At 51.0% G+C, this 24,612-nt stretch overlaps 1 protein-coding gene across 7 annotated transcripts in view; it reads left to right on the forward strand.

Annotated features, from left to right (window-relative positions):
* NFATC2 (nuclear factor of activated T cells 2) overlaps positions 1–24,612 on the forward strand; it is a 156,315-nt gene that overhangs the window by 54,979 nt on the left and 76,724 nt on the right. For all 7 annotated transcript variants that reach the window (XM_032350339.1, XM_032350341.1, XM_032350336.1 and 4 more), the window contains exon 4: positions 23,627–23,829. In XM_032350339.1, coding sequence (XP_032206230.1) covers positions 23,627–23,829 — 203 coding nt within the window. The remainder of the gene's footprint in view (positions 1–23,626; positions 23,830–24,612) is intronic.

The raw sequence follows: 24,612 nt of genomic DNA on the forward strand, positions 1-24,612 counted from the left end.
TCTCAACTCCCAGGACTCTATGACTCCTCTTGATAGGGATCAACTGAGAAAAAGTGCCTGCATTTACTCTTGTTTACTTAGAGCTGGGAGTTCCAGCCTCTCTTCTACCTGGCCTGCCTTAACCTGTGCTTTTGTAGCTCCAAAGTTGACTCATTCAGGGACCTGAAGCTGGGGTTGTTTGTTTGTTTGTTTAGAATTTGGGGATGATGAATTAGAAGGAGAGTTAGAAATCATTTAGCTGAAAGCCTGGTGTGTCTGATTCATGTGCCATTTTGCCGAGGGCTACAGCTACCATTTCACTGAGGGCTACAGCTACCGTTTCACTGAGGGCTACAGCTACCATTTCACTGAGGGCTTCTGGCATGTCAGGCCCTGTGTACACTAACATTGTGTCATTCAGTCTCACACTGAGTACCTGAGCTAGGTACCATCGGCATCAGTTTGCAAATGACCCGATCGAGGCTCAGAGAGATGATGTGAATTATAAAAGTTGCATAGAGACAAAGGGGACAGAGCCACCACTCAGATTGTTAGAAGTAGAGGTTAGGATGGTCTTAGTTCTTGAGCATGTACAGTATGCCAGACCTTATCTAAGTACCAGTTTGCCTTACCCATTTTAACCCTATGAAATAGGTCATGTAATTTTACAAAGGAGAAAACCAAGCCCCAAATAAATATGTGACTTACCCAGGGGAAAGCTTATGCAGGTAGTGAGCAGGACCATTTCAGGTTTCTGATCTTTTTCTCCTTCTCGTGCACTTCTCTTTGCTCTATGAACTTTGAGTGCATCCTGTTTACCTGTTAGCATCTTTGTATGCCCAGTCTTTGTGTCTGTGCCAGGATTGGGGGGGGGGATGCTGGTACTTTGGTGGCCACTGGCTCATTTCTTACTGCCGTCCCTCTGCTCCCTGGGGGCAAGCATTGTCATCCCCTATCTGGGTGACACCTACAGCCTCTGAGCCAGTTTCCCTGTCTCCATTCGTGCCTCTTGTCCAGTCTGCTCTCCACAGCAGCCAGAGGCCTCTCTCTGTTCCGGATGGCAATCAGGCCACACCTCTCTGTTCTGAATCCTGTGCCTCCCCACTCAGTACACACCAGCTCCTTGCCATGGACTACAAGATCTGATGTCACCTGCTCCCGCCCTACTGGCCTCTTGCTGTTCCTCACCCATTCCGAGGAGGCTCCTGCCTTAGGGCCTTTGTATTTGCTATTCACCTCTCCCGAGTAGTCCCCTGACTCTCTACTCCCCTTCACTCGGGTCTCACTTCAACGGTCCCCTCTCCCTGATTACTCTGTCCAAACAGCCCGCTCCTCTGCCTTCCTCTGTCCCTGTACTTGCGATGTTTTGATGCATAACCCAATGTATTCCTTTCTTCCTCCTCTCCCCTCCGTCTCTCCTACCCATCCTCACCCCCGTGCCACTGCTCCAGCCCCAGTCCCCAGCACGGTGCCTGACACACAGCGGGCACGTCATCTGCTGCTCAAACCCCTGTCCCTGTTGGCACCCGTGAGGCCCACTTTGCCTCCACCTCTCGGGCGAGCGATGCCCCGGGGGGTCGGGTGATGAGTGTGCTGACACAGGCGGCTCCTCGGTGGCTTTCCTGTGCTAACGGAAGTGGAGGAAGGAAGTGACAACAATTAAGAAGGACCAATTCAGTTCAGTGGGACAAGCCCAGGCTTCCTCTGCCCCTTGTCTCGTTGCCCAGCGTGACTTGGGCTCGCCCGAGGCACCCAGAAGCGTGACTTGATGGAATAGGCCTAAGTTAGCTTTATAATGATTAAGAAGAAGAAGAAGAAAAAAAAAAACCCTTATTTTTCACTTTCCTTTTTTAATCAGTAAGTATGCTGTGGGTGTTCCCTTGTGGTTTTTGAGTCAAAGGGAGGATTGTTGTTGAGCTCTGAGTTCCCCCTGGGGCTTCAGCTTTGCGTGTGTCTAACTTTAACTTTGAACTTGGGCTTTTAGGGCTGTGCTCAGATGGGGGTCCTGGGGTCCGTCTCGGAACAAGGCAACGGGCTTGTTTATTGTGTCCGTATCTTACCCCATCTCCGTCCTGTTCTGGATTGCCCCTCTCAGCCCCATCCGGCCCCGGGGGCCCGAGGGGAGGCACCGAGCGGTGGGCGGCAGGGGCAGTACCCACTGGACCCCGAGGGAGTGTCCTTACTGTGGGGACACAGAAAGTGGCTCCCGGGCGGTGGCAGAGCAGAGGCGGTGTGGTGCTTCACCAGGGGTCTCTACCAAGCGCTGTCAGGGAGAAAAACCGTGCAGAAAAGGGTTGTGCAAAATGGGGTCGTATGGCGCTCAGAGAGTGCGTGCTGGTCCTGCGGCCGGGGGGCTCCTGCGCGTTGGCATATGCCTGCTGCCCCTGCTCTCCCAACGCGCTTCATCTTTGTGTTTATTGTCTGTGGCTGTTCTTTTCCTTGCCAGGGGGTCAGGGATGCCCCAGGATGCTGATGTCGTTGGCACCTTGCTGCCCTTTCCCCAGGCAGGAGCTCATCTTGGGAAGTACGTGGTCGGTTGGGAGGTGGGCTTTGGGGCGCTGGGACTTGTGGGGGACCTGGGCCTGCGTCCTGCCCTGTGGGTGGCTGCAAGCCCCACCCCGGAGGCTGGCATCTGTTTCTCCACTCCCCCCTTGAATTAAGGGAGAAGCCGCATTCTCTCTGAGCTGAATGTTAGGGTCACACTCAAATCCCATAAGAAAGGAGGCTTCGGGGCTTGCCCCACGGAGATGGGTGGGTTCTTATTTTGCTCACCTGAAGGTCATGGCTAATAGCCCAGTGTCCGGTGAGTGACTGGGTGTCCATTGAGGTCCCATGCTGGCCCGCTTCCCAAGTATGGATGACTCGGAGGTGGGCATACCTGTGCGCAGTCACATTCGGTCCAGTACGTGGCCGTCCTCTCCGCAGCCACCTCCCCCCGTTCACAGAGGGCGTCCAAGTTTGGGCAGCCCAGGCCTCAGTAATCCTTAAGGAGTTAGAGTGAGCTTTTCCTTTTTACAACAGACTTCATTTCCCTTTCCTTCAGAAAGTTCTTCTTGGCAAACTGTGGTTCCTCCGCCCCTGCTGTCCCTGCCGTGGGAGGTGAGAACATCCCGCTTGCTGGGGAGCAACCCGGCGGGGGGCCTCATTCGGGGCAGCTGAATCCCAGCCCCTCAAACCTCGCAGGTCCCAAGTCTCAGGACTCAGATGGAGCCGCCTGAAGCTCTTGGCCGGGGTCAGTTGCAGAGGGAACGGAAAGGATCTGAGCAGTAGCAAAGGGAGAGGGCTTTGGGGCATTAATTAAGGGCAGGGGTGGAGGAGGTGCAGGGAAGCCCCGGGCCTCTCCAGTGAAGTTTGAGCCAACCACTGATGTGCTGCATTTCCACTGGAAGGTAAAAGAAAAATGTTACCGCAAAGCGGAAACAGGAGGAGCAGGTGCAGCAGAGACGCGACAGGCCGGGGAAGCCTCTGGATTTGCCTCTGATTCCCAGTTGCACCCCTCCTGCGCTGGGGACCTCAGGCGGCTCACTCATCCTCTCTGAGCTAACATACCGTGTCTAGTGCAGGGCTCGGCAGGGAGCTGGGCCGCACGGGCCCCAAACCACCTCTGTGCCTCCTTAGAATGAAGGCACTAATGATGCCAGGGAGCTGCCTTAAGGAAAGGTTTGAAATTGATAATGATGGTGATGATGCTGGCACTTATTGAGCACTGACTGTATGCCGGGCGCTGATCTAAGCTCTTGATGTGTATTATATCATTTATCGTTCACTGCCACCCAGGAGCATACCTCTTATTACCCCTCTTGTACAGATGGGGTCCAGTGTTGCATAGCCCCAATGAATGTTAGCTCTGGGATGCAGATGAGGCTTGAGAAATCTGGTGGTCAGAGCCACCATGTCCTGGGCCAGGCTCTTTGCTGGTATTTTCTATCCATCCTGGTTGGGAGAGCCTAATGCTTCGGGACCTGGTGCCCCTGTCCGTGTGGAAGATGGGGGCGTGGCATGGACCGAGCTGCCCCCAATCTCCTCTGTGAATGGAGATAGCCCCCAGTCCAGGGCCTGACGAATGAGACTCACATTTGGGGCTGAAAGATGCTCTAGAGGACAGCGGGTTCATGGGGTCCATCTGGGACGTTAACCTGAAGGGGAGAGGTGAGCAGGGTCACCTGTAAGACCAAACGATTTCTCTGGTCTGTCCTTGATTTCATATCGCCAAATGTGATGAGCCACCGAAATCTTCCAATGATAAGAATTACAGCAACAGAGATGATGGCTAATGTTTACTGAGCACCTACTGTGTGCCATCTCTGTTCTAAAAGCTGTGCTGTAACGACTCCAGTCATCCTTCTCAGTCCGTTTAATCTGTGTGTAACCACTGGCGGGGGGTCATGGGGGTGAGTAAGTGACTTGCCCAAGGTCAGCAGCCAGCAAGGTCAGCCACTGGGACCTGAGCCCGGGTCGGCCAACGCCCAAGCCCCTGGGCCTTCATGGCTGGCTTACACTGAAATCTATTCTTCAGGTTTTCTGATGGCAAAACCAGGACCTGGTGGCTTCTGTGACTGGGCAGATGCCACATGGCTCAGGGGAAGCCCAGGCTTGGAGGTTCACGGTTGCATCCGAGCCGCTGGCCACAAGCCGCGAACCCGGTTCCCTGCACATGCGCACACGCCGATGACCAGGGCCACGGTGGGACATGAAAGGAACATGCTCGGCCTTGAGGGGGGCCCAGCCGCCAGCTCGCTGGAGACAGTTGAAAGGAAAGCTCCCGATAAGGAGACGCTTTATCACGCCCCTTGACAGGCCCTGCTTCCTCCCCTCTGTGGCTGGAGCCTTAAGCCCCTTCCAACTCCCTGGCTTGGAGCCTCTGTCGCCCCGAGCTGCGCGGGCCATTAGTGGGTAGGAGTGGGGCTGAGGTGGGTGGGTGCCAAGCCTTTGAAACCCTCCAGAGGGCCCCACGAGGCCCTTATCTCGGCCCCTGGTTGTTTCTGGGCCGGAAAAGGGAAGCACAAAGAGGAAAGGCTTTCTCCTGCGGCTTTTGTGTTTGGTTCGCATTAAATGAGGCCGGCAGAGTTTTTGTTGTTTGCTTTCCCACTTTTCAGCGCCAGGATGATGGATGGCCCTCCGGGGGGGGTGGCAGGCCACACGCCATGCCACGCTCACGCACGCTCACACCCGGCGGATGCGCGCCCTGCGCCCCGGCTCCCAGACCCGCCGAGCGCCGCGCCAAGTCTGAGCGGGGTCCCCCGGCCCCCAGGGCCGCTCCGGTGGAGCGCCGCCGTGCCAGGCTGTGCAGGGCTGTGAATTCATTCACTCCGGGGCCCTGGCAGCCAGTAGCCTTGTCTAGACAGGAAGATGTGTGTGATCGGATTCAAAGAGCAGGCTGGGGGGAGAAGCCGCCTGGAGCCCTGCTTCCCCCCCGCCCCCCCCAGGGGAACCCAGGCTGGTGGAGGCAGGGGCATGTGTGGCACCCGGTAAAGCAGAGGGGACAGGAACGGCAGACACGATCCAAGGGTGGGCAATGTCGGTGGGGGATGGAGGGGGACCGGGCCGCAGCAGGACCCTTACGCTTCTCTTCTCACGGGCAGTGGGGTTGGGGGCATCCTTGGGCACGCGGGCTCTCAGAGCCTGAGAAGCGGACCCTGGGATCCTCGGGTGGATCGTCACATAAGCAGATGCGCACAGAGACCTCCACCCTCCCGGGCCTGTGCGCAAGCCAGGCGGTGCTGGCTCGTGGCAGCCGCTGGTGCCGTTTTCAGGAATTCTGTACAGTACGTTTTCCGGTAATCTGGGCTCATTTAGGTCCTCGGATCCCCAGGGCAGGAGAGGGATAGAATGGCCTACTTGCTTCCTACCCTCTACTCCCAACTCCATGTTCCCGGACAACATGCCGGTAGCTTGAAATCGACGGAGGATTTACGTGCTGGAAATGAGTGAACACTACCAATCAAGGCTTTTCCCTGGGAGAACGGTTATTAAATGCGCCAGCCCTCTGCTGTGTACACCGCAGGCACACACAGCCAGAACAAGGCAGGCCCACAGGGAGACAGGCCGGCAGCCACCTGAACAGATGCCACTTTTTGTTTTAGGAAAATGTATCCAACTTTATAGATCAGTTGATTTTCTTTTCCCCGCCCCCTTCTCTGCACACAGGCCCCTTCTCGCCCCCAGGCAGGGCTGTGGTGTTTTTTTCCTTTTGCAGTGAAGTCTTTAGCAAAGCTTCTTGGCCCCTTGAGCAAAGAAAGGTTTGCTGAGCCTCTCCTATGTCTGGGCACTGACCCAGGTGGTTTTCTTAACTAGTTCCTGGATGATCTACCGGTTCCCACCGCCCCAGGGTCAGCCAGACTTGGTTATGCTTTACCCCGGCACCCCCTGTAATATACTTTGTCCTTCAGCGAGTATTCTGCAAACCGGGGTTCCGGATGGATGAACTCCATGGTACTTAATCAGCATTTTAGAAAACATTTATAGTTTTTTTTATTGGAACTTTTGTTTTGCTGTGTATTTATGTGCGCCTTTGATTTCTGACTGGCGCTCCTGGTTTCCTGTTTATGGTGATGACCTAAAGATTATGTGTCAATAAATTTTTAAAAATATTTTATTTATTTATTTGACAGAGATCACAAGTAGGCAGAAAGGCAGGCAGAGAGAGCAGAGGAAGCAGGCTCTCCATGGAGCAGAGAGTCCGATGTGGGGCTCGATCCCAAGACCCTGGGATCACGACCCGAGCTGAAGGCAGAGGCCTTAACCCACTGAGCCACACAGGTGCCCCTCGATAAATTTTTGTAGCTAAATATATGTGTTAAATTTTAAGGAGAAAGAGTCAGGAACTCATAGTTCCACAAAGGCTCAGGAACATCGCTGGAGAATGAGGGTTGTGGCCCCCTGTGGGTGTGCTTCCCTGCCCCCCCTTCTAACACAGTAGGGACAGCATATCAGAGAGTGGGCAAGAGAATGGGCCTTGGAGCTGGGGCTGCCAGGGATGGAACCCTGGCTTCTCCCTTCCTGGCTGTGTGACCTTGAGCAAATTGCCTGCCCTCTCTGTGCCTCAATGTCCTCTTCTGTAAAATGGTGGCACCTGCCTCATGAGGTGGGCCTGAGGATTGGATGAGTTGATAGATACCACCACCTAGAACAATGCCCAGTATTTAGCAAGCACTCACGACAGTACTAACTGCTGCTACTGTCATTATGGTTGTTGTTATTAGGATTAATTATAGTACCCCCCGTTATACAGATTTTCCCTAGCATGGCTTTTTTTTTTTTTTTTTTTTTTTTGTGAATAGAGTGAATAGACAGTGTTCAACAAATATTTGTTGACTTGAATTGAATTTTAGATTTTTAGAAAGCTGCCAGGCCTGGCACCTTTCAACCAGGAAAAAGCAATTGGGAAACCAGACAGAAAGTAAGCAGCAATTTTATTTCTAGCGAGCCCCACTGTCCCTGCTGTGTGCGTCAGACAGCCGTCTCTTCCCTCATCCCGCCGCTCCCCTGGGGGATACCTTCCTAGACGCTCACCGGGATTGTGCCGGGGAGGGGCTGGGAGTCTCCCAGACTGACTTGGGTGTCGTTACCCCAGATTTCTGAGCAGTTGGATCATTTGACTTTTTGTGTATGGCAGTTTCTTTCTGATTCACTTTCACTACCGGCTCTTAAGAGACATCATTTTTTGTGAAGCTTTCTGTAAAGCAGGTCTGTGCTCTGATACAGATATCTGCTGCTTGCACCTTGAGGTTTGTTTGTCTGTCTGTCTCAATTGAGGCTCACCTAAGTAAGCACGACTGTCTTACTCCCACTGAGAGGTAGGTGAGGGGAAGCTGGAGGTGTGGAGGTAGATGATGGTATGGTGGTGGAGTGGTAAGCCTCTCGGGCAGCCTTAGGGGGATCTTACAGAAGACTCAAGTTACAGTTGCTTAAACCGTCACAAATTTATTGTCTTATGTGCTAAGTCTAGAGGTGAGTGGTTTAAAGTACTGTGAAGCCATCAGGAATCATGAGGATCAGGCTCCTTCTCTCTTCCTGTTCTGCTCAAGGTCCCCTAGTGGTCCAAAATGGTTGCAGGAGATGCCACCATCACATCTGTGTTCCATGCTGTTAAATTCCCAGGAAGAAAGAAGACAGGGCAAAAGGGGCTTGCTTCCAGCTGAGTTAGCTTCCTCTTGGGAACATTTCTACACATTCTCCCCACACTTCTGCTTTCATCTCATTAACTCCAACCTAGTAACGTGACCACATTCCTCTGCAAAGGAGGCTGGGAAGTGTTGATCTTAGCCGGGCTCGTTGTCACCAGAGATAATTGGGATCCTGTTACGAAGGCAGGGAAAATGAGCACCAGAGAGCGGGCCAGCGGTCTCCATCACAACAGATGACCTTGAAGAAGAGATCCTGTAACACCATTTTTATAATAGAATTTTAAAGTTTCGAGAGATGTGATTTTTCATTTTTTTCTAGTGTGGTTTTTCTGTTGCCTGGGGTCCGGGGAGGTGAATGCTTAATCCATAGATGTGATGGGGATTTGGGAGAGGGCCATATGGGATGCCACCAGAGAGGAGCACAAGGAGGTTCTCCTGTGATGGACGGTCCCTGGGGACTTTGGGGATTCTCTTTCAAGAACCTGTGTGCAGAAGTCAGAAACTTTCCAAAGGCCTCCCTCCTGCTAATCTTATCATTTCCTGTGCTGGGTTTCCAGCATCCAGAACTGTGCGAGGCCCACTGTTGGCACTTTCTCTATAGTCAGTGAGAGAGTAAGTGAATCTGAGCCTTGTTTCCTCATCTGCAAAACCCAGACGAGTGCCCATGTCCATCTGAGCACGTCCTATGGAGCCCTGGAAATAGGAGGTGCCAGAGGACTTTTAAGTCAGTGCTCAACCTTGGGTGTTGTATGTAAGCGATGAATCACTGAATTCTACTCCTGAAACCAATATTGCACTGTATGTTAACTAACTAAAGTCTAAATAAAAAAAAAAAATAATAAAGTCAGTGCTCCAAATGCTGGACAAGGTACAGCTATTACTTTTTAAGAAGTTTTTTTTTCCTTGTGAACTAAGGTAATATATACCCATTGTGGAATGTTTAGAATATACAGAATACTCACTTATTAATTATTATGTCCCTAATGTGTGTCAGGCTCAGTCCAGGTGAAGAAGGAAAATGAAGTGTTCATTCCAGTGAGGAAATGGACACTGAACAGGTTAAACCCATCAGTAGGATCATTTCAGATTGTGGTGAAGAGATTTAAGAGAAAAAGTAGGTAATAGGAGCGAATACCTGGAGGGGTGGCTTACTTTATGTTATGTTGGAGGTCGTTGGGGGGTTCCTCTCCAGGGATGAGTTCATTTACGTTGGTATTTGAAAGACCATAAGGAATGGGGCAAGTGAGAATCAGTGGAAGAACATTCCAGGTAAAGGGAACAGTAAGCACAAAGGCCCTGAGGCAGGAGAGCTCAGGCGTTTCAAGAATGATCAAGAGGTCTAAGTGGCTGCCTGGGGTGGACAGTGGACAAGGCAAGGGACAGTAGGACATAAGACTAGGGAGAGAATAAGGGGTCTGATCATGCAGGACTTTGCAGAGTATGGAATTTGAATTTAATTTTTTTTATGCACTGGAAAGCCGTCGGCGGGTTTCAAGAAAAGGAGTGATGTTACCTGATTTGCTTTTAAAAGATCCCTCTGGGGGCTTCTATAGGTTATCTAGGATGTGGGCGGTAGAGAGAGCAGAGGAAGAGAAAAGCAGGGAGACAATCAGCGGGGTGGGTGCTGAGGTCTAGATATGGGGCAGTAGTTGCGGGACCCAGGGGAGGTGGGGGACAAGATTAGAAGTAAAGGGTGGAGGCTCTGCCGGGCGTACTCTCTGACGGACAAGGGATAGGACTCCAGTACCGGTTTTCTGCAGGAAAGCCCTCTCTCCATGAGTGTCCGTGCCATGGAAGAGTGGTTCTCAATGGGATGATTTTGTCCCTCGGGGACATTTGACCACGTCCAGAGACATTTTGGCCATCACAGCTGGGTGGGTGGGGGGGGGGGCGTAGGTTATTGGCATCTCATGCGTGGAGCCCAGAGATGCTCCCCAGCCTCCTCTGATGCACAGGTCAGGTAATTACTGGGCTCCCAAATCAATGGTCAGCCTTGGTCATTCGGCCCAGGCTGAGAAACCCTGATTCATTGGGGTTCTGTTTTACTTTTTCTTTTCTTTTAATTTATCGTAAATAAATTATGGGACAGTGATAATCCCACATGTTGCGCTCTGTCCCAAGGGGCCTCGGATTCCTCAGCCAGGGGGGTGTGTGGTCATTGTTCAACAGGATGGCTCGCAGTCGGCATCCCTTCCCCCGACGCACGAATGAATGAGCCGGCGCAGGAGCTGCCTCCAAAAAGATGAGTCAGAGTGGGTCGGCCCACAGTCTCCCACCGTGTTACGAAAGCTGGGCCCCTTGCGGCTGCACACAAGAAGGGGCTCCTTGTTCCTGTATGATGTGATTTGTTGATCTGCCAAAGAGCCCCGCCTCTCCCCAGGTCACCGGCAGCAGTCTCCCCGCTGTCTCGCCATGCTCGGGGCAGCAGAGCTGTGCGGGGGCCCCTCCAAAAACCCACCCTTTGAAACGAAAGAAATTGGATCTTAAAATCCCAAAATAGAGTACGGAAAGGTACACATCACGTCTGCCTTCCCCTTTTCCCCCTGGTGGCAAAAGTGACTCAGAGCTCTTGGTCTGGATCCAGGGAGACCTGCGCGGCCTTTGGGCTGGGGCGGGGGTGTGATTGGATGGGGGGCGGCTCCCCTCTCTGAGGGCTCACTTGCATTTCTGGAGTCTGCCTTTCCCCACCCCACCGTCCCCGGGCTCTCTCTCCGCTTTTGGCTGCTGTGAGGAAGGAGAGGCCAAGGTGGACGCTTCCCCCAGATGTCCCTGTCTTTGGTGGAACATTTATGCAGAGCTGGACTGCAGTCTCTTTGAGGCGTTTTATCGGAGTGTTCTTGGGGGCTGCCGTCATGGTGGGATTTTCACCTGTGCTGCTGTGTCGGGTTCCACTGGTCAGGATCAGATGGGTTCACAGAATGACCAGAATGGCCATGAGCTGCCTTGGGTCCCCGATTGCCCCCTGCAAGGGGACTCCAATCTCTTCCTCCTTCTCCCAGGTCCAATGTCCCCCACACGGAGTAGGTGTCCTATTCCTCAAGACCAGGCTGGTGCGTGGAATGAGAGACTCCCGGAGAAACCTTTTTGAAGTATGCTGTCCCTTTTTGTTTGGTCTTTGGGTGAACACTCAGGTGGCGGGGGCCACTGCCTGGACCTCACTCTTCCCTCATCATCTCTATGGGGCTGCCAAGTCACTGCACTTTCGACTCAGTCTCTCCCTGGGTTGATCCCTGAACGCTGCCTGGAGAAGAGATTGTAAACCTCATTTTTCCAGCCCGAGTTTGTCTCCCCTTTGACTTCCAGTGGACTTGGCCTGGTATAGTATGTCTCTTTCACGGTGAGACACATTCCTGCAGACTGGCTCAAACGGTAGTGAATTTAGGCAGACTCCAAATGTGGAGATTCTCTTCCAGACATGAATAAGCCTCCTCTTTCAGGGTCACTGGAGGATGAATCACCTGGCAATATGTTGAGCCACATAGGAACCTGAGAATCAATCTATTCAGTTGTTTACTCAGCAAATATTTATTGAATGTCTACTATATGCCAGGCACTGCTCAAGGGGCTGGACCACAGCAATGAACAAACTTTCATTCTACCAGCTGGGGCTGGGGGGGGGTGGGGCCAGACAATAAGCATGAGGTGACACTTATCACTGCCAGGAAGGAAATCAACAGGAAGCTATGGTGGAATGACAGTGGGGTGAGGGCTGGGGCTTGGCTATAGCCAGGCTGCTCCGAGAAGGCCTTGGATTTAGGCTGACACCTGAAGAATTGGGAAGAACCAGCCATGGGAAGATCTTGGCGGGGGGAGAAAGGATGATGTTGGTGGTGGGAGGGGAGGTGAAGTGGGTGTTCTAGGCTGAGGAAACAGCAAGTGCAAAGGCCCTGAGGTAGGAGCATGCTCAGCCTGTTTAAGGAGCATCAAGGAGGTTCACGTGGCTGGACCAGAGTTGGGGACATGAAGTTGGTGACCTGGGCAAAGGCCAGCCAGATGAGGCAGGGTTTTGTAGGCAGTGGCGAGGCATTTGGATTTTATTCTAAACATAGCTGAGGATCATTACACTTTAGAGCTGACAGACAACCTCTGAGATGATTTTTTTCCAAGAACTGAAACTAGAAAAGAGGAATTTACCAATAGTCACCCAGCCATTATTGGTGGAAAAATATTAATAAAAATGGGTATTTACTGAAATCTTGCTGCAGGCTTTAGATGTAAGTCATGTGATCCTACCAGCAGCCCAGGGAGGGGCATCGCGCCCTTAGCCCCGCTGACAGATGAAGATGCCGAGACCCGGAGAAGTCTGTTTCCCATGACAGAGGAAGTGCCTGTGCTGGGATGTGACCCCAGACAGTCTGGCCCCAGGACTCACGGCCCTTCACGGTGCAGCGGCCCCACTCAAGCGGTAGCACAGAAAGAAGACCTGAAAAGTTCTTGTTTGGCTTCTTAAGAAAACAAAAAAACAGAAAACCCCCGAACTCCATCCAAAGGTTGACTCAAAGAAGGCTCGCATATTTTCATCCAGGCCTTCCAGACTCATCTCCTCTATGACTCAGTCACTCCTTGGCCGAGAGAGATAGTTGGTCAGGATGGGGGGCTGGTGGGGAGCCACGGGCCAGCTGACGGTTGTGTGGGGCGGACCAGAGGCCGGGCGGACCAGACGCCGGGGGTTGAGAAGGAAGGGACCCGAGGAGGGAAAGCAGGTGTCTCTAGCCTTTGAGAGGGGCTGGGGCCAAAGGGTCTGGTGCCTTTGCTGAGAGACCCCTGGAGGTGCTGGGGGGAGACATACGTTTGGTCCGGAATCCCGGCCACTATCGCGCCTCGCCTCGGATCTCTCTATGGCTTCCTCGGGGTTTCCGATGTGGACATGGTAATTGGAAACAAATTTAGCATGTTCCAGGCCATCAGGCCTCTCTTCAGGCAGCGTGCTTGCTGTGCGGTAGATGGGTCTGTTTTTAATTTCCAGTGATGTGAGAAATATAGAATGACTTGATTCTTAATTTAGAATCCTGAGAGAGACTGTCTTATTTTGTTTTCAAGACTGTGCAGAATGTCTAATTCTCCTTCTCTGGCTCACCGTGTGATTTCAGAACCTGGCCCACTCCGTGGGCCTCTGGAGTTTGCTGGTCCCAGGGGGCTCCTGCTGCCTAAGACCGGTCCTGCAAGGGAGTGTGCCGGAGCGGGTGGAAAGCAGACCTGGCGCTCCTTTCTTATCACACCCTGGGGGTGCTGTCACCTCTGTTTGAGACAGGGTGGCCCAGGGACCAGCTGTCCAGCTAGCCAAGTCCTATCCACGCTGAGCAGGATGCAACAGTCGCTCTGGGGCAGGAAGATGGTTTGAGCTGGAGAGGAGGCTGTGTGGGCAGCAGAGGGGAAGGGGAGGCTCTGGGGGGGTTGCAGCCGCTCAAGCCCCTCCCGTTGGGCTCTCCTTCCTTCGAATGTTGTTCACGCATCGAGCACCGCATGGCCCCGTGGGCACTGTGGATGCCTCGGTGACCAAGACAGGGGGGTGAGGAGGCAGAAACCAGCAAATAAATATATCGTGCGACGTCGGGTAGCGATGCGTGGCTGCTGTATCGTAAAGCAGGGCGGGCTCGTGAAAAGTGGGAAGGATATGGGGGGCCCCCCAGGGGTGGGTGGTTGGGGAAGGGTGCTCTGATGAGGAGTTGTCTGAGGAGACGTTTGACTAAGGAGGGGGGTGAGCCCTGTGGATTTGGGGGAAGAACATTCCACGCAGAGAGAACAATAAGCATTGAGACCCTGAGGCAGGAGGGTGTCGGGGTCCGTCTGAGGATAACAAGGCCAGTGTGGCTGGAGCAGAGGGAGTGAGGAGGGTGCGCTGGAGATGGTGAAGAGGGGACCAGATCAGATTTGTAGGATCTTCTGATCTGAGTAAGATGTTTGCTGTGGAGGTCGGGGGACGGGGGCAGGTTGAGCAGAGGATCTCTAACTTCAAAATTTCAAGATCATTCTAGCTGCTATGTGAAGACTGTGTGGAGAGGAAGAGGGAGGATAGAAACAGGGAGACCAGGAAGGAGTCTACTGCACTAGTCCAGGCAGGAGACGGTGGGAGCTCAGACCAGAGTGGTGGTAATAGGGCTCGTGACAAGCAGTTAGATTTTTGGATGATTTTGAACGTTGAGTCACCAAGACTTGCTGTGCAACTGGCTGCGGTGTGTGGTTTGCTTCTCTCTTGGTTGTAAGCCCCAGACCCTGAACTCCAGGGAGCACTTTTGCTTGCCTCTTCCTTTGCTTCTACCTTGGACCCCCTACTCTTGAGGTTTCCTCAGGTGGGTCCTGGGATTTTACTTTTCTTGCAGGATGGAATGGCACATTGTTCATCTCTTGGTACCTTTCTTGCTTTAGTTTTTCTTCCTTGTGGCCTTTAAAAGAAATGTTAAGGGGCACCTGGGTGGCTCAGTGGGTTAAGCCTCTGCCTTCAGCTCAGGTCATGATCTCAGGGTCCTGGGATCGAGCCCCGCATTGGGCTCTCTGCTCAGCAGGGAGCCTGCTTCCCTTCCTCTCTCTCTACCTACTTGTGATCTCTGTCAAATAAATAAATAAAAAATCTTAAAAAAAAAAAAAAAGAAACATTAAGATTCACAAAGATAAAAGTGGCCAAGGTGGTGGGGGGAGGAACCTCTTTCTTTGAGTGAAAGTTTTGGCCTTAGTTTTTACATGATACATTCAGAAAATAATTTTTGTATTGAATTTTAATCAATATAATCGGTCAGGGGAGCTACAACCTGGAGCTCCCAGGACAACAGAGCTTTTCTCTGGGAATGATCTAAATCCAGGGGACATTTAAAAAAAATAGGGTCTGAAAAAAAAATAGGGTCTGATTTCTAATTTTATTTTAAATTTTACTTTGGATACCTACACACTCTGTACCCTCACAGCTTCATAACAAAAACAGATATATTTGTTCTCACCATTGTGCTATATTTTGGAGATTATGACATATCCATATATTAAAAGCTTCCTTAGGATTGCCTAGGTTGTGCACTGCATAATGCCAAGGGACGCCATTCGTAGTAACTGCCATGCTGGTTCCTAGAATATGTATTCTTCTCTGTGATAGCATTAGGCTGCATAATATGTCACTACTGACTTAACCAGTACTCTTGATGGGCCGCATCTTTTGCTATTTTAAAGAGTGCTGCATTGAATAAACTCATCCTTAGTTTTTTCTGCACGTGTGCCAAGACATCCCTAGGACAGCCCACTCACTAGTAGTAGAATTATCTCATCAAAGGGGGTGTACATTTTTAATTTTGAAAGATAACTGCAGAATTACACACGGATTTGTTTGCACAGGCTCTGCTCGTAGGTTTACGTATTTTAACCACTCTACATGGGTGGCACCTTGTCCTGTCTTTTGTCAGTCCATGCAGAGCAGAAGGAGGTCAGACCTGGATTCCAATCCCTGCTCTGCTGCTTGCTTGCCGGGGACCTCCTGCCTCTGAGCTTTGCTTCCTCTTCTGTAAAAGGGTAGCTGAACAGTTCACGGAACTTTTTGGGAATGGAAGGGGACAGACATGCCCCAATTAGTTGGGCAACGAATTAGATCTGGTAATGGTGGTAAAGGCAACAAAGAAGAGTGTAACTGAGGGGCCCTGCCCCCACCGGGGGAGCAAGGAAAGTCTTCAGTGGAAAGTAAGATTTGAGCCCCGCTCTGTAGTGTGACCAGGAGTTAATGAGGGCATAGGTGGGGGATGGGGGGAGATTTTTGCTGATCCTCAGAGGCAGGGAAGACCTCATAAGGGGTGGGGGGGGCAGGGGTACACCCTGGGGCGGGGCCAGACCATGCTTGGCACTGCAGCCAGAGGGACTGGCAGGGAGGGATGGCTGACCCGTTTCAAAGGTCATCAAAGGTCATCCCGGCTGCAGGGTGGGGAGTGGGGAGGGGGGGCTGGAGGGGAGGGTGGTGCTTTGGATGAGTGGGGAGGCATTGGGGGGACGGAGGGTGCGGGGCTGAGTGGGCGTTAGGAAATGGAATTGACAGGACTTGGAGATGGAGTCAGTATGCAGGTGAGGCAGAGGAGGTCTCGAGAATCAGGATTTCTAGTGAAATTATTAGTATGTGCTCCCCAGATGGTTACATAATGCTTATTGGGATGCCCGAGATGAGAGTAAATCATGCTCTAGTTTCCCTGGTGTGTGTGTCTGTGTGTGAGTGTGTGTGTCTGTATGTATCTGTGTGAGTCTGTGTGTGTATCTGTATGTGTGTCTGTGTATACATGTGTCTGTATGCTTGTGTGTGTTTGTGCCTGTGTCTCTGTGTATGTGAGTCTGTGTGTGTGCATGTCTGTGTCTGTGTGTGTAGGTGTGTGTGTGTACGTGTGTCTGTATGCTTATGTGCGTTTGTGCATGTGTCTCTATGAGTCTGTGTGTGCATGTGTCTGTGTGTGTGCATGTGTGTGAGTCTGTGTGTGTATCTGTATGTGTGTCTGTATGCTTGTGTGTGTTTGTGCCTGTGTCTGTGTGTGTGCATGTCTGTGTGTGTGTGTGTACGTGTGTCTGTATGCTTATGTGCGTTTGTGCATGTGTCTGTATGAGTCTGTGTGTGTGCATGTGTGTGGGAGTCTGTGTGTGTATCTGTATGTGTGTCTGTATGCTTGTGTGTGTTTGTGCATGTGTCTCTGTGTGTGAGTCTGTGTGTGTTTGCGAATGTGTCTGTATGAGTCTGTGCATGTGTGTGTGTGTGTCTGTGTCTGTGTGTTGGGGGGCCGGGCTGGCAGGTATGTTCTGCAGGTTTTGCATCCAGAAATAAAGGCAGAATTTGGGATCTGTGCATATTTGTAGAAATCTTCCCCTCACACGCGACGTGGCCATTGGGAATCACAAGAAAACACCCTTACGGGCTTTTCTTTCTTTCTGAGTGAAGTCTTTGAGGACAATACCAATTTCCTAATATTCCAAATTCAACAACAACAAAAAAATGCTACTTAACATTGTTCAAGTTTGATTTTAATAAAATTCAAAACAGTTTCTTTGGCTGGTCGCCACAGTGAAAATCAGTCGCACATTTTGGACTCGGTGGCAGTCTCGTCCATCTGAGAGTATTTAAAAAGCTCTGAGCAGAGTTGATAGAAAAATCATTTTTAAGGAAATGTCATTTATGAGTTCTCCTTGCGGTGTTTATGATGGGGGGAGGTTTGAACAACTGTAGGGGTTAAATCTGGACCCAGGCAGAGGATGGGAATGCCAGGGAGCCAGCAGGAGGCCAGAGAGGCAGGGGTGGGGCAGAGGGTAAGGCAGCACTCACTCCCCGTGCCTGCCTCGCATTTCGATGACCCCGACAACCAGCGCCTACTTAAATCCTGTGTCAGGTGCTCAGGCACTGTACTGGCCTCACTAGTCTGAGCCCCGGATGCTGTCCCTGTCATCAGAGATTGTGTCATGAAACAAGGTTCAGTGACAAGGGGCAATGGCCGCACTGTATTGTTAAGTGGAAACACTGTGTAACCTAGAATCCCAAATACGTGTGTGCTTAGAAGGAAAGTCTGGAAGGAGTACACTAAAATGCTTGCTTATTTTGAGAGAGTATTTTCTTTATAATTTTATACTTTTTCGGGGCGCCGTCTATTTGTTCTACAGTGAATGAACCTTTGCTTACTTTTCCTTTGTCTTGTTACACAGTTAATACCAACAAAGGTCGATGATCCTTTTATATGCACAGCAGCCAGGTTAGACGGGTTAGACGGCGAGTGGGCGGAGCCTGAGTCTGGGGATGGGGCTTCTGGTGCTCAGCCGTCCCCGTGAAACCCTGGGTCTCTAGGGCGTGAAGACCATGTTCACCTCTGGGTTCTGTTAGCCAAGCTGGCAGGATGCTCTTGCCTGTCTTAAGATGTCTCCTCTAGATGCCAGGAGAGGTGGCCTTTTTCCAAGGCAGGGGTGACACGAGGCAGCCAAAAAGGCCACGTCCTTGGGGTTCCATGCTGGGGGGCTTTGAAGCTGGGGGGTCCTCCTGAGCCTCAGCTTTCTCCTCCAAAAAAGGAGAAACCCTGCTGTCCTGCCGCACAGATTAAATCAGCCTGCCACTGCCCACTTGGGTATCAAGCCTCCTAGAAACCCCCCTTCTTCCTGGAACCCGGTCAGCCGCCTGGCCAGTGACAAGAAGCAGAACTTTTGCTCTCACCTCGGCTGCCCGAAGCGGACCCTCTCGTGCCTGGGAGACCAGCTGACCTTGAACTTCTCTAGGTTTGCAGCAGGTGTCTGCCGAGGTGGGAAGGTGACTCTGCTTCCCCAGGCCCCTGGTGAGATGTTACCTTTGGAGGATCCTAGAAGAAGTCCTCATGACCAAAGTCTCCCTAAAACGGGGATGACAGGGCACAGGGGACCTCAGCGGCCGATGAGGCCATCGTGGGACCCGAATTTCTTTTCATTAGGCCCAAATCACTCGGCTTTTGGAGAATCAAGGAAATGGGTCCATGCTCTCCTTACCAAATCTCCAGCTGCCTGGCGAGGCTCTCCAGAGCGAGCAGGCCACGCAGTCAGGGCTCTGGGCCCCTTCTACGACCTTCCCGGGGCGGGGAGGGTGGAGGGGAAGTGTTCTTTGCTTTTCTTGCAAAATGGTGAGGTTTCTTCGCTGGGCCCCGCCTCCTTCCAGCCCTCCATGACGGAGTGGCTGTCAGCCAGCCCACAGAGAAGACTGCAATTAGTGCCGGGTTTACCTCCCACAAGCCTGTTTCGGGTCGTTTTTCACTTTGCTAGTCTTTCACATTCGTTCTGCACCTTTCCATTCAGTTCTGTAGTATCACCTTCGTGTTCTGATTCACGTCATCCTCAGATGACAAGGAAAAGCCTCTGCTCACCGGCACTTACTGGGAGCTCTCCTTTGGGGCCCCACAAAAGGCGTCTTATTAAAGCCTTTGAAAGAACCCCGGGGAGTGGGAGGTGACACCCCCGTTTCACGGGAGCATTTGAAACCCAGGAGGGTGGAGTCCCCGCTCCAGAGTCACAGCTTCTAAGCGGCAGAGCCAGGGCTGAAATCCAGCTGTCTGACCGAGAGTGAAACCCTTTCTTCTCTCCACCATCCCACTCCCCTCTCTCTGCCATGCAGAGGGGACGCCCCCCTGGGGAGGTGGGCTCAGTCCGCTCACAGGGCAGTGGCCAGTTTGGCTTACCTGGGGGGCTGCTTTGGAATGCAGAGGGGTCCTTCTTCAAGGAGTGGGTCTCTCTCTCAGCACTATGACTTGTGTTGATTTCCGGTGCCTGTCTTTCCGTCCATCCTGCCCCCACCTACTACCCCCACCCCCCACCCCACCGCTCGTGGCGCAGGACAAACGTGCTGGATCTCACAATGGAACACTGACCTGTGTCTCCTCGGAGGACCTGATCAGCCTTTCTGACCTTAGTCTTCGAGCCCAGAGCAGCTGTGGACCCCCCAGGTCACAGAGCATGTGTCCGTTAGGGGGAGCAGGGTGGCTTGAGAGCCTGGCTGCACATTGCTAACTGGGCCCTCTCCTAGTCAAGTTAGCTGGACGGGTCCCCTGCCCTTTGCAAGCCTCGGTGGGCCCGTCCTGCAGGGAGCCGGGGCGTGGTGCTGGACCTGTGGGAAGCATGTGCTTTGCTGGGGCGTTGTTGTTGCCTGTGACGGTGAACGCAATACGTTGATTGGTCACGAGGAACAAAGTCAACAAGGTTCCTGCTACCAAGGTTCCTGGACCTCAAGTTCAGGTGGGAGGGAGAGGTGCTAAGCAAACAACTAAGAAGCAAGAACATTTCAGATGATAATGAAGTCACCGTGCCTGGGGTGTGCTTGAGAATGTGCATTGTCTGATTCTCTGGGGTGGGGGAGAGCCCCAGTGTGTAGCATTTGCCAATTTCTGTGGTATAAATATCCCCACCGTGGCTGACTTCCGGTTACCAAAGTGGCACCAACTGGCTCTTAAAATTTCTAAAACCTTCAACAAGTGGCTCTTGCAAGGCCGAAAAAGCTGGCTCCAGCTCTGGGTGTGGTTGGGAAAGACCTGAAGGTATCTGAAAACAAAATGTACTAGGGGGAGAGCGTTCTAGGCAGAGAGGGGGGCTGTGCAAATGCCCTGCGGTTGGAGAGAGCTCTGTGGGCTCAGGGAACAGAAGACCGCTTGGTCTTGGCAGGGACCTAATGGGGGTTGGAGGGAGAGGTGAGCTGCTGGGCTGGCGGAAGCCTCAGGACACGGGGGCCAAGTCTGAGGCCACAGGAAGTCTCGGGAGAGTTGTAAGCAGGGGCATGTCTGAGTCTCATTTGCACTTTAAAAAAAAAAAAAAAACAAACGTTATTGGGAGCTTTTTCGTGGAAGGCCAGCAAGAGGCCAGCGAGGGGGCACTGATGCTGGGGTGCGTGTGCCCGCAGGGGAAGACGCAGAAATGACTGGATTCAGGTCGAGCTGTCGGGGATGCGACAAGCTTTGTCTTCAGGTGTCTCCTGGCTGTTGACCGTGAGCACACCCAGCTGCAATTTCTGCTCTTGGTCCTGGGGCAGAGGAGGGAACCCGAGACCATCCCTGCTCACTATCTCTCTGGCCTACTTTTCTCTTCACTGTGTGATAACTCTGTTTACTACCTGCCAGACTTCCAGGACGGGAGGGACGGACTTCTGATTATCTTGGGTCCCCATGCAAAGCAACCCGGCAAAAACAGTATCGTGACTCTGACCTTCCCCCCTGGATTTTTGCAAGAGAACCTGGCCTGGTTCCTCACTTTGCCTGGGGGAGAAAGATAAGCGGCTCTGACTGGGATTTCCATCTTTGCCACAGGGCATCTCTTGGGTGTGTCCCAGACATGTAAATGCTGTGGGTGTCAGCCCGGCAGGTTTTTAAAAAAAAGGTGTCGCCTTGCTCAGCTTCCCTCCCTGCCTGTCTCCGCACAGGAAGGGCCGAGAGACCAGCATCTCTCCAGACCCGGGCTATCTAATGGAATTTGATGTTGGAGGTGTTCTGTGTCTGTGCTATCTGTGACAGTGGCCACTTGCCCACTGTCGCTTCTGAGCACTTGAAATGTGGCCAGTGTGTCTGAGAAACTCGATTTTCCCTTTTCTTTAGTTTTTGTACTGATGGTGGCGGCCCACAGAGTTTCCAGACCCTGCGTCATCCTCCATGGCCGGAGGGCCTTTGCTTTCCGGCAGTTGGCTGGAGATCCTAGTTCTGGAGACTTGCAGAGAAGGGTAGAATTTAGGGAACTGTCCCCTGTCATAGCCCCTTGCAATTTGCGGGGGAAGGAACAGTGTTTCTCAGCCGGGGAGTGGCGAGACAGGACCCCGTCTTCAGAGTCTCAGCCTGGTCCTCTCTTTCTTTTGTTCTCATAGATATTAAACCAGTGTTACATCTCGCAAGTGTCTAGGCATGGATCCGTCATTCATTGTGAGTCAAGTGGGAGGAGTCTCGTGTGAGCACCTTCTTAACCCTGATCTCCTCCTCCAACCCTAGACGTGACCGTGCTGTGGTCCCTGTGGAGTGCGCCCTTCTCCATCTTTTCTGTTGTATTTATATCTATCCATGGAGAGATCCCGAACATCCAGCATTAAAAAAAATGAGTCGTATCATGCAATACATGTTTTCCTGCAAGTTGTCTTCTCTTTCAGTAGTGAGTCTTAGATCTTTCTGGGTCAGTTCATTGATCTCTACTTTTTGTTTGTTTGTTTGTTTTTGAATTGATGTAGTGTTTCATAGCCTGGACATTTCATATCACTCAGAAGCCTATTGCTGTAATTGCTTATTATTCTATTTGTTTTAATGAATATTTTTGTGCATGTTTCCTGAATGGACAGTATTTCTTTTAGGGCACATAGTGAGGAATGGAATTACCAGGTCAGAGGGAATATGTATTTTTTAATTTTAATAGCTGCTATACAATTCTCTTTAAGGGGCGCCTGGCTGACTTGGTTGGTAGAGCACGCAGCTCTTGATCTCGGGATTGAGAGTTCCAGCCCCATGCTGGGTATATATCACTCAAAAATAAAATCTTTAAAAAAATATGAACAGGGGTGCCTGGATAATCCCAGGGTCCTGGGATCGAGCCCCATATCAGGCTCCAGGCTAGACTGAGAGCCTGCTTCTCTCTCTCCCTCTGCCTGCTGCTCTGACTACTTGTGTGCTCTCTCTCTCTCTCTGTCAAACAAATAAATAAAATCTTAAAAAAAAAAAAATGAACAAAACAGTTATACCAGGGTATGTTCTTGTGAACTGTGTGAGCATGCCTCTGTGCCCGAAGTCACTAAAACGTGTGATTTTATCAAATACCAACATGCATGGCAATCGAACAGGTGAAAAATGGTTTCCTATCTTTATGTAATTTGCATTTTACTGTTTATAAGTCAGATTGAACATCTTTTCCATACCAGTGGCCATTTGTTTTTCTGTGACTGCCTGTTGATGTCTCTTGTGTATTTTTCTGTTGGATAATTTTGTTAATGCATTCAGCAAACGTGTACCAGCATGCCCACAATGCACCAAGCTGTATTCTAGGCTAGGGATGTTGTGACAAGTAAAATAAATAGACATGCCTGCCCTCAAAGAGGTGATGGTCTAATTGTAGGAGAAAGACCTGGGGCACCTGGGTATTTCAGTTGGTTAAGTGCCCAACTCTTGATTTTGGCTCAGGTCGTGATCTCGGGGTTGTGAGATCGAGCCCCATGTTGGGCTCCATGCTGGGCATGGAACCTGCTTAAGATTCCCTCTCTCTTCCCCTCCTTATGCCCCTCCTCTCCCTCTCACACATATCTGTACACACACACACACACCCACACTCTCTTTCGCAAAAAAAAAAAAAAAAAAAAAAAAGAAGAAGAAGAAAGAAAGAAAGATGTAACCAAAAGGAATTGAGGAAATATATAATAATATTAGATGGAATAAAAAGAAGGAAAAGGAGCTAGAGAAGAAGGAAGGAGGTAGTCCTACCCACTGGGGGGAAGACTCAATTTTAAATAGGATGGCCGGGAATTTTATAGGCATTCTTTATATATTCTAGGTACTAATCCTTTGCCTGTTCTATGTTGCACACATTTTTCTCCAATCTTTAATCTTCTTTGGCCTCAGATGATGGTACTTTTGCCTAGCTGTTTCTTTCTTTCTTTTTTTTTTAAATTAAAAAATATAATGTGTTAGTTGGAATCTATTCATATAAAAAGTGTAAGTTCCTTCTGATCTTCCCAGGCAACCACTGTCCAGAGCCCTGGTTTCTCTTTCCCGATTATTTTCTGTCCTCACCACCATGTGACCCTCTCCTCATACCCCTCCCGACAACACTGAACACTGGCAGTTTCTGGCTGTTTCCTTGTAAATGCAATTCTGATCTCCTACATTCTTTCTCATGGTTGTTTAATATTCCGTTTTAGAGAGCATGTCTGTATTTTACTGAAGCAGCCCTTCTGGTCGGACGTCAAGGTCCCTTCCAGTTCTCTATTCCTCCAGATGGTACAGCAATCCTGTGCTCTTTGTGCCGCCTGGGATCTTCTCAGATTTTTGTGGGACGACGCCCACCAGTGCCTTGTGTTCTAAAGGTGTTATAATAATTTGATTTTGTGTTCTCGCCCACAGCTCCATGGCTACATGGAAAACAAGCCCCTGGGACTTCAGATCTTCATTGGGACAGCTGATGAGCGGATCCTTAAGCCCCACGCCTTCTACCAGGTGCACCGAATCACAGGCAAAACCGTCACTACCACCAGCTACGAGAAGATCGTGGGCAACACCAAAGTCCTGGAGATCCCTCTCGAGCCAAAAAACAACATGAGGGCAACGTAAGGGCTGGGGCCCAAGGGTGGTGGGTCTTTATGGGGAAGCGAGCGGTAGGGAGTTGGGACAGGAGACTCTGAGGTTGGCAGAAGGAACCATGGATGGTGGTTCCCACTCTCTGATGGACCCTTCAAGATTTGTTGAGAAAGTTTCTATTTTCAGAGTTCTCTACCTAAGTCCTTGTCATGGGTGTCAGGAGGAAGAATACCAGCGCATCTGTGGATTATGTTACTTGGGATGAGGCTTAATTTATGTACCTTTCAACATTTATTTGGCATAAAGAAAATGATTAAATAAGGATGCAGAAAGGTCAAAAGTCACCAAGCAATAGGCCTATAGCTAAAGTTGGGGAGATGTTGCACCCATGGATTGGCATTAAAGCAAACTCCATGTTAGAAAATAATCTCAAACTTCCAAGCCACAAGAATCTTACAAAGAACTCCCGACTGCTGTTCACTCAGGTCTGCCGATGGTGAACAGGCCCCACACATGCGTCACACAGGGTCGGACTCTGCTCCCTTCACTCTTTGCCCTTTCCTGAGCTGTTTGAGACTTAGCTGCAGACAGAGTGACTTTTTTTTTTTTTTTTAACTTTTAGATGCGTGAGTGTGCATTCCCTCAGAACAAGAATGCGTTCTTCGGTGACCACAGTACATTTATCAAATTACAGATAGTTACTGTGATACATCCCTCTTACCTACTGAGCCGTCTATAATCAATTTTTCCCATTGCATATTTGAGCTTTTTAGATACCTTTGGGAGTAGAAAAGTTGGCATGAAGAGAAAAC

Source organism: Mustela erminea, chromosome 7, assembly GCF_009829155.1.
Source record: "Mustela erminea isolate mMusErm1 chromosome 7, mMusErm1.Pri, whole genome shotgun sequence".
Lineage (NCBI taxonomy): Eukaryota > Metazoa > Chordata > Mammalia > Carnivora > Mustelidae > Mustela > Mustela erminea.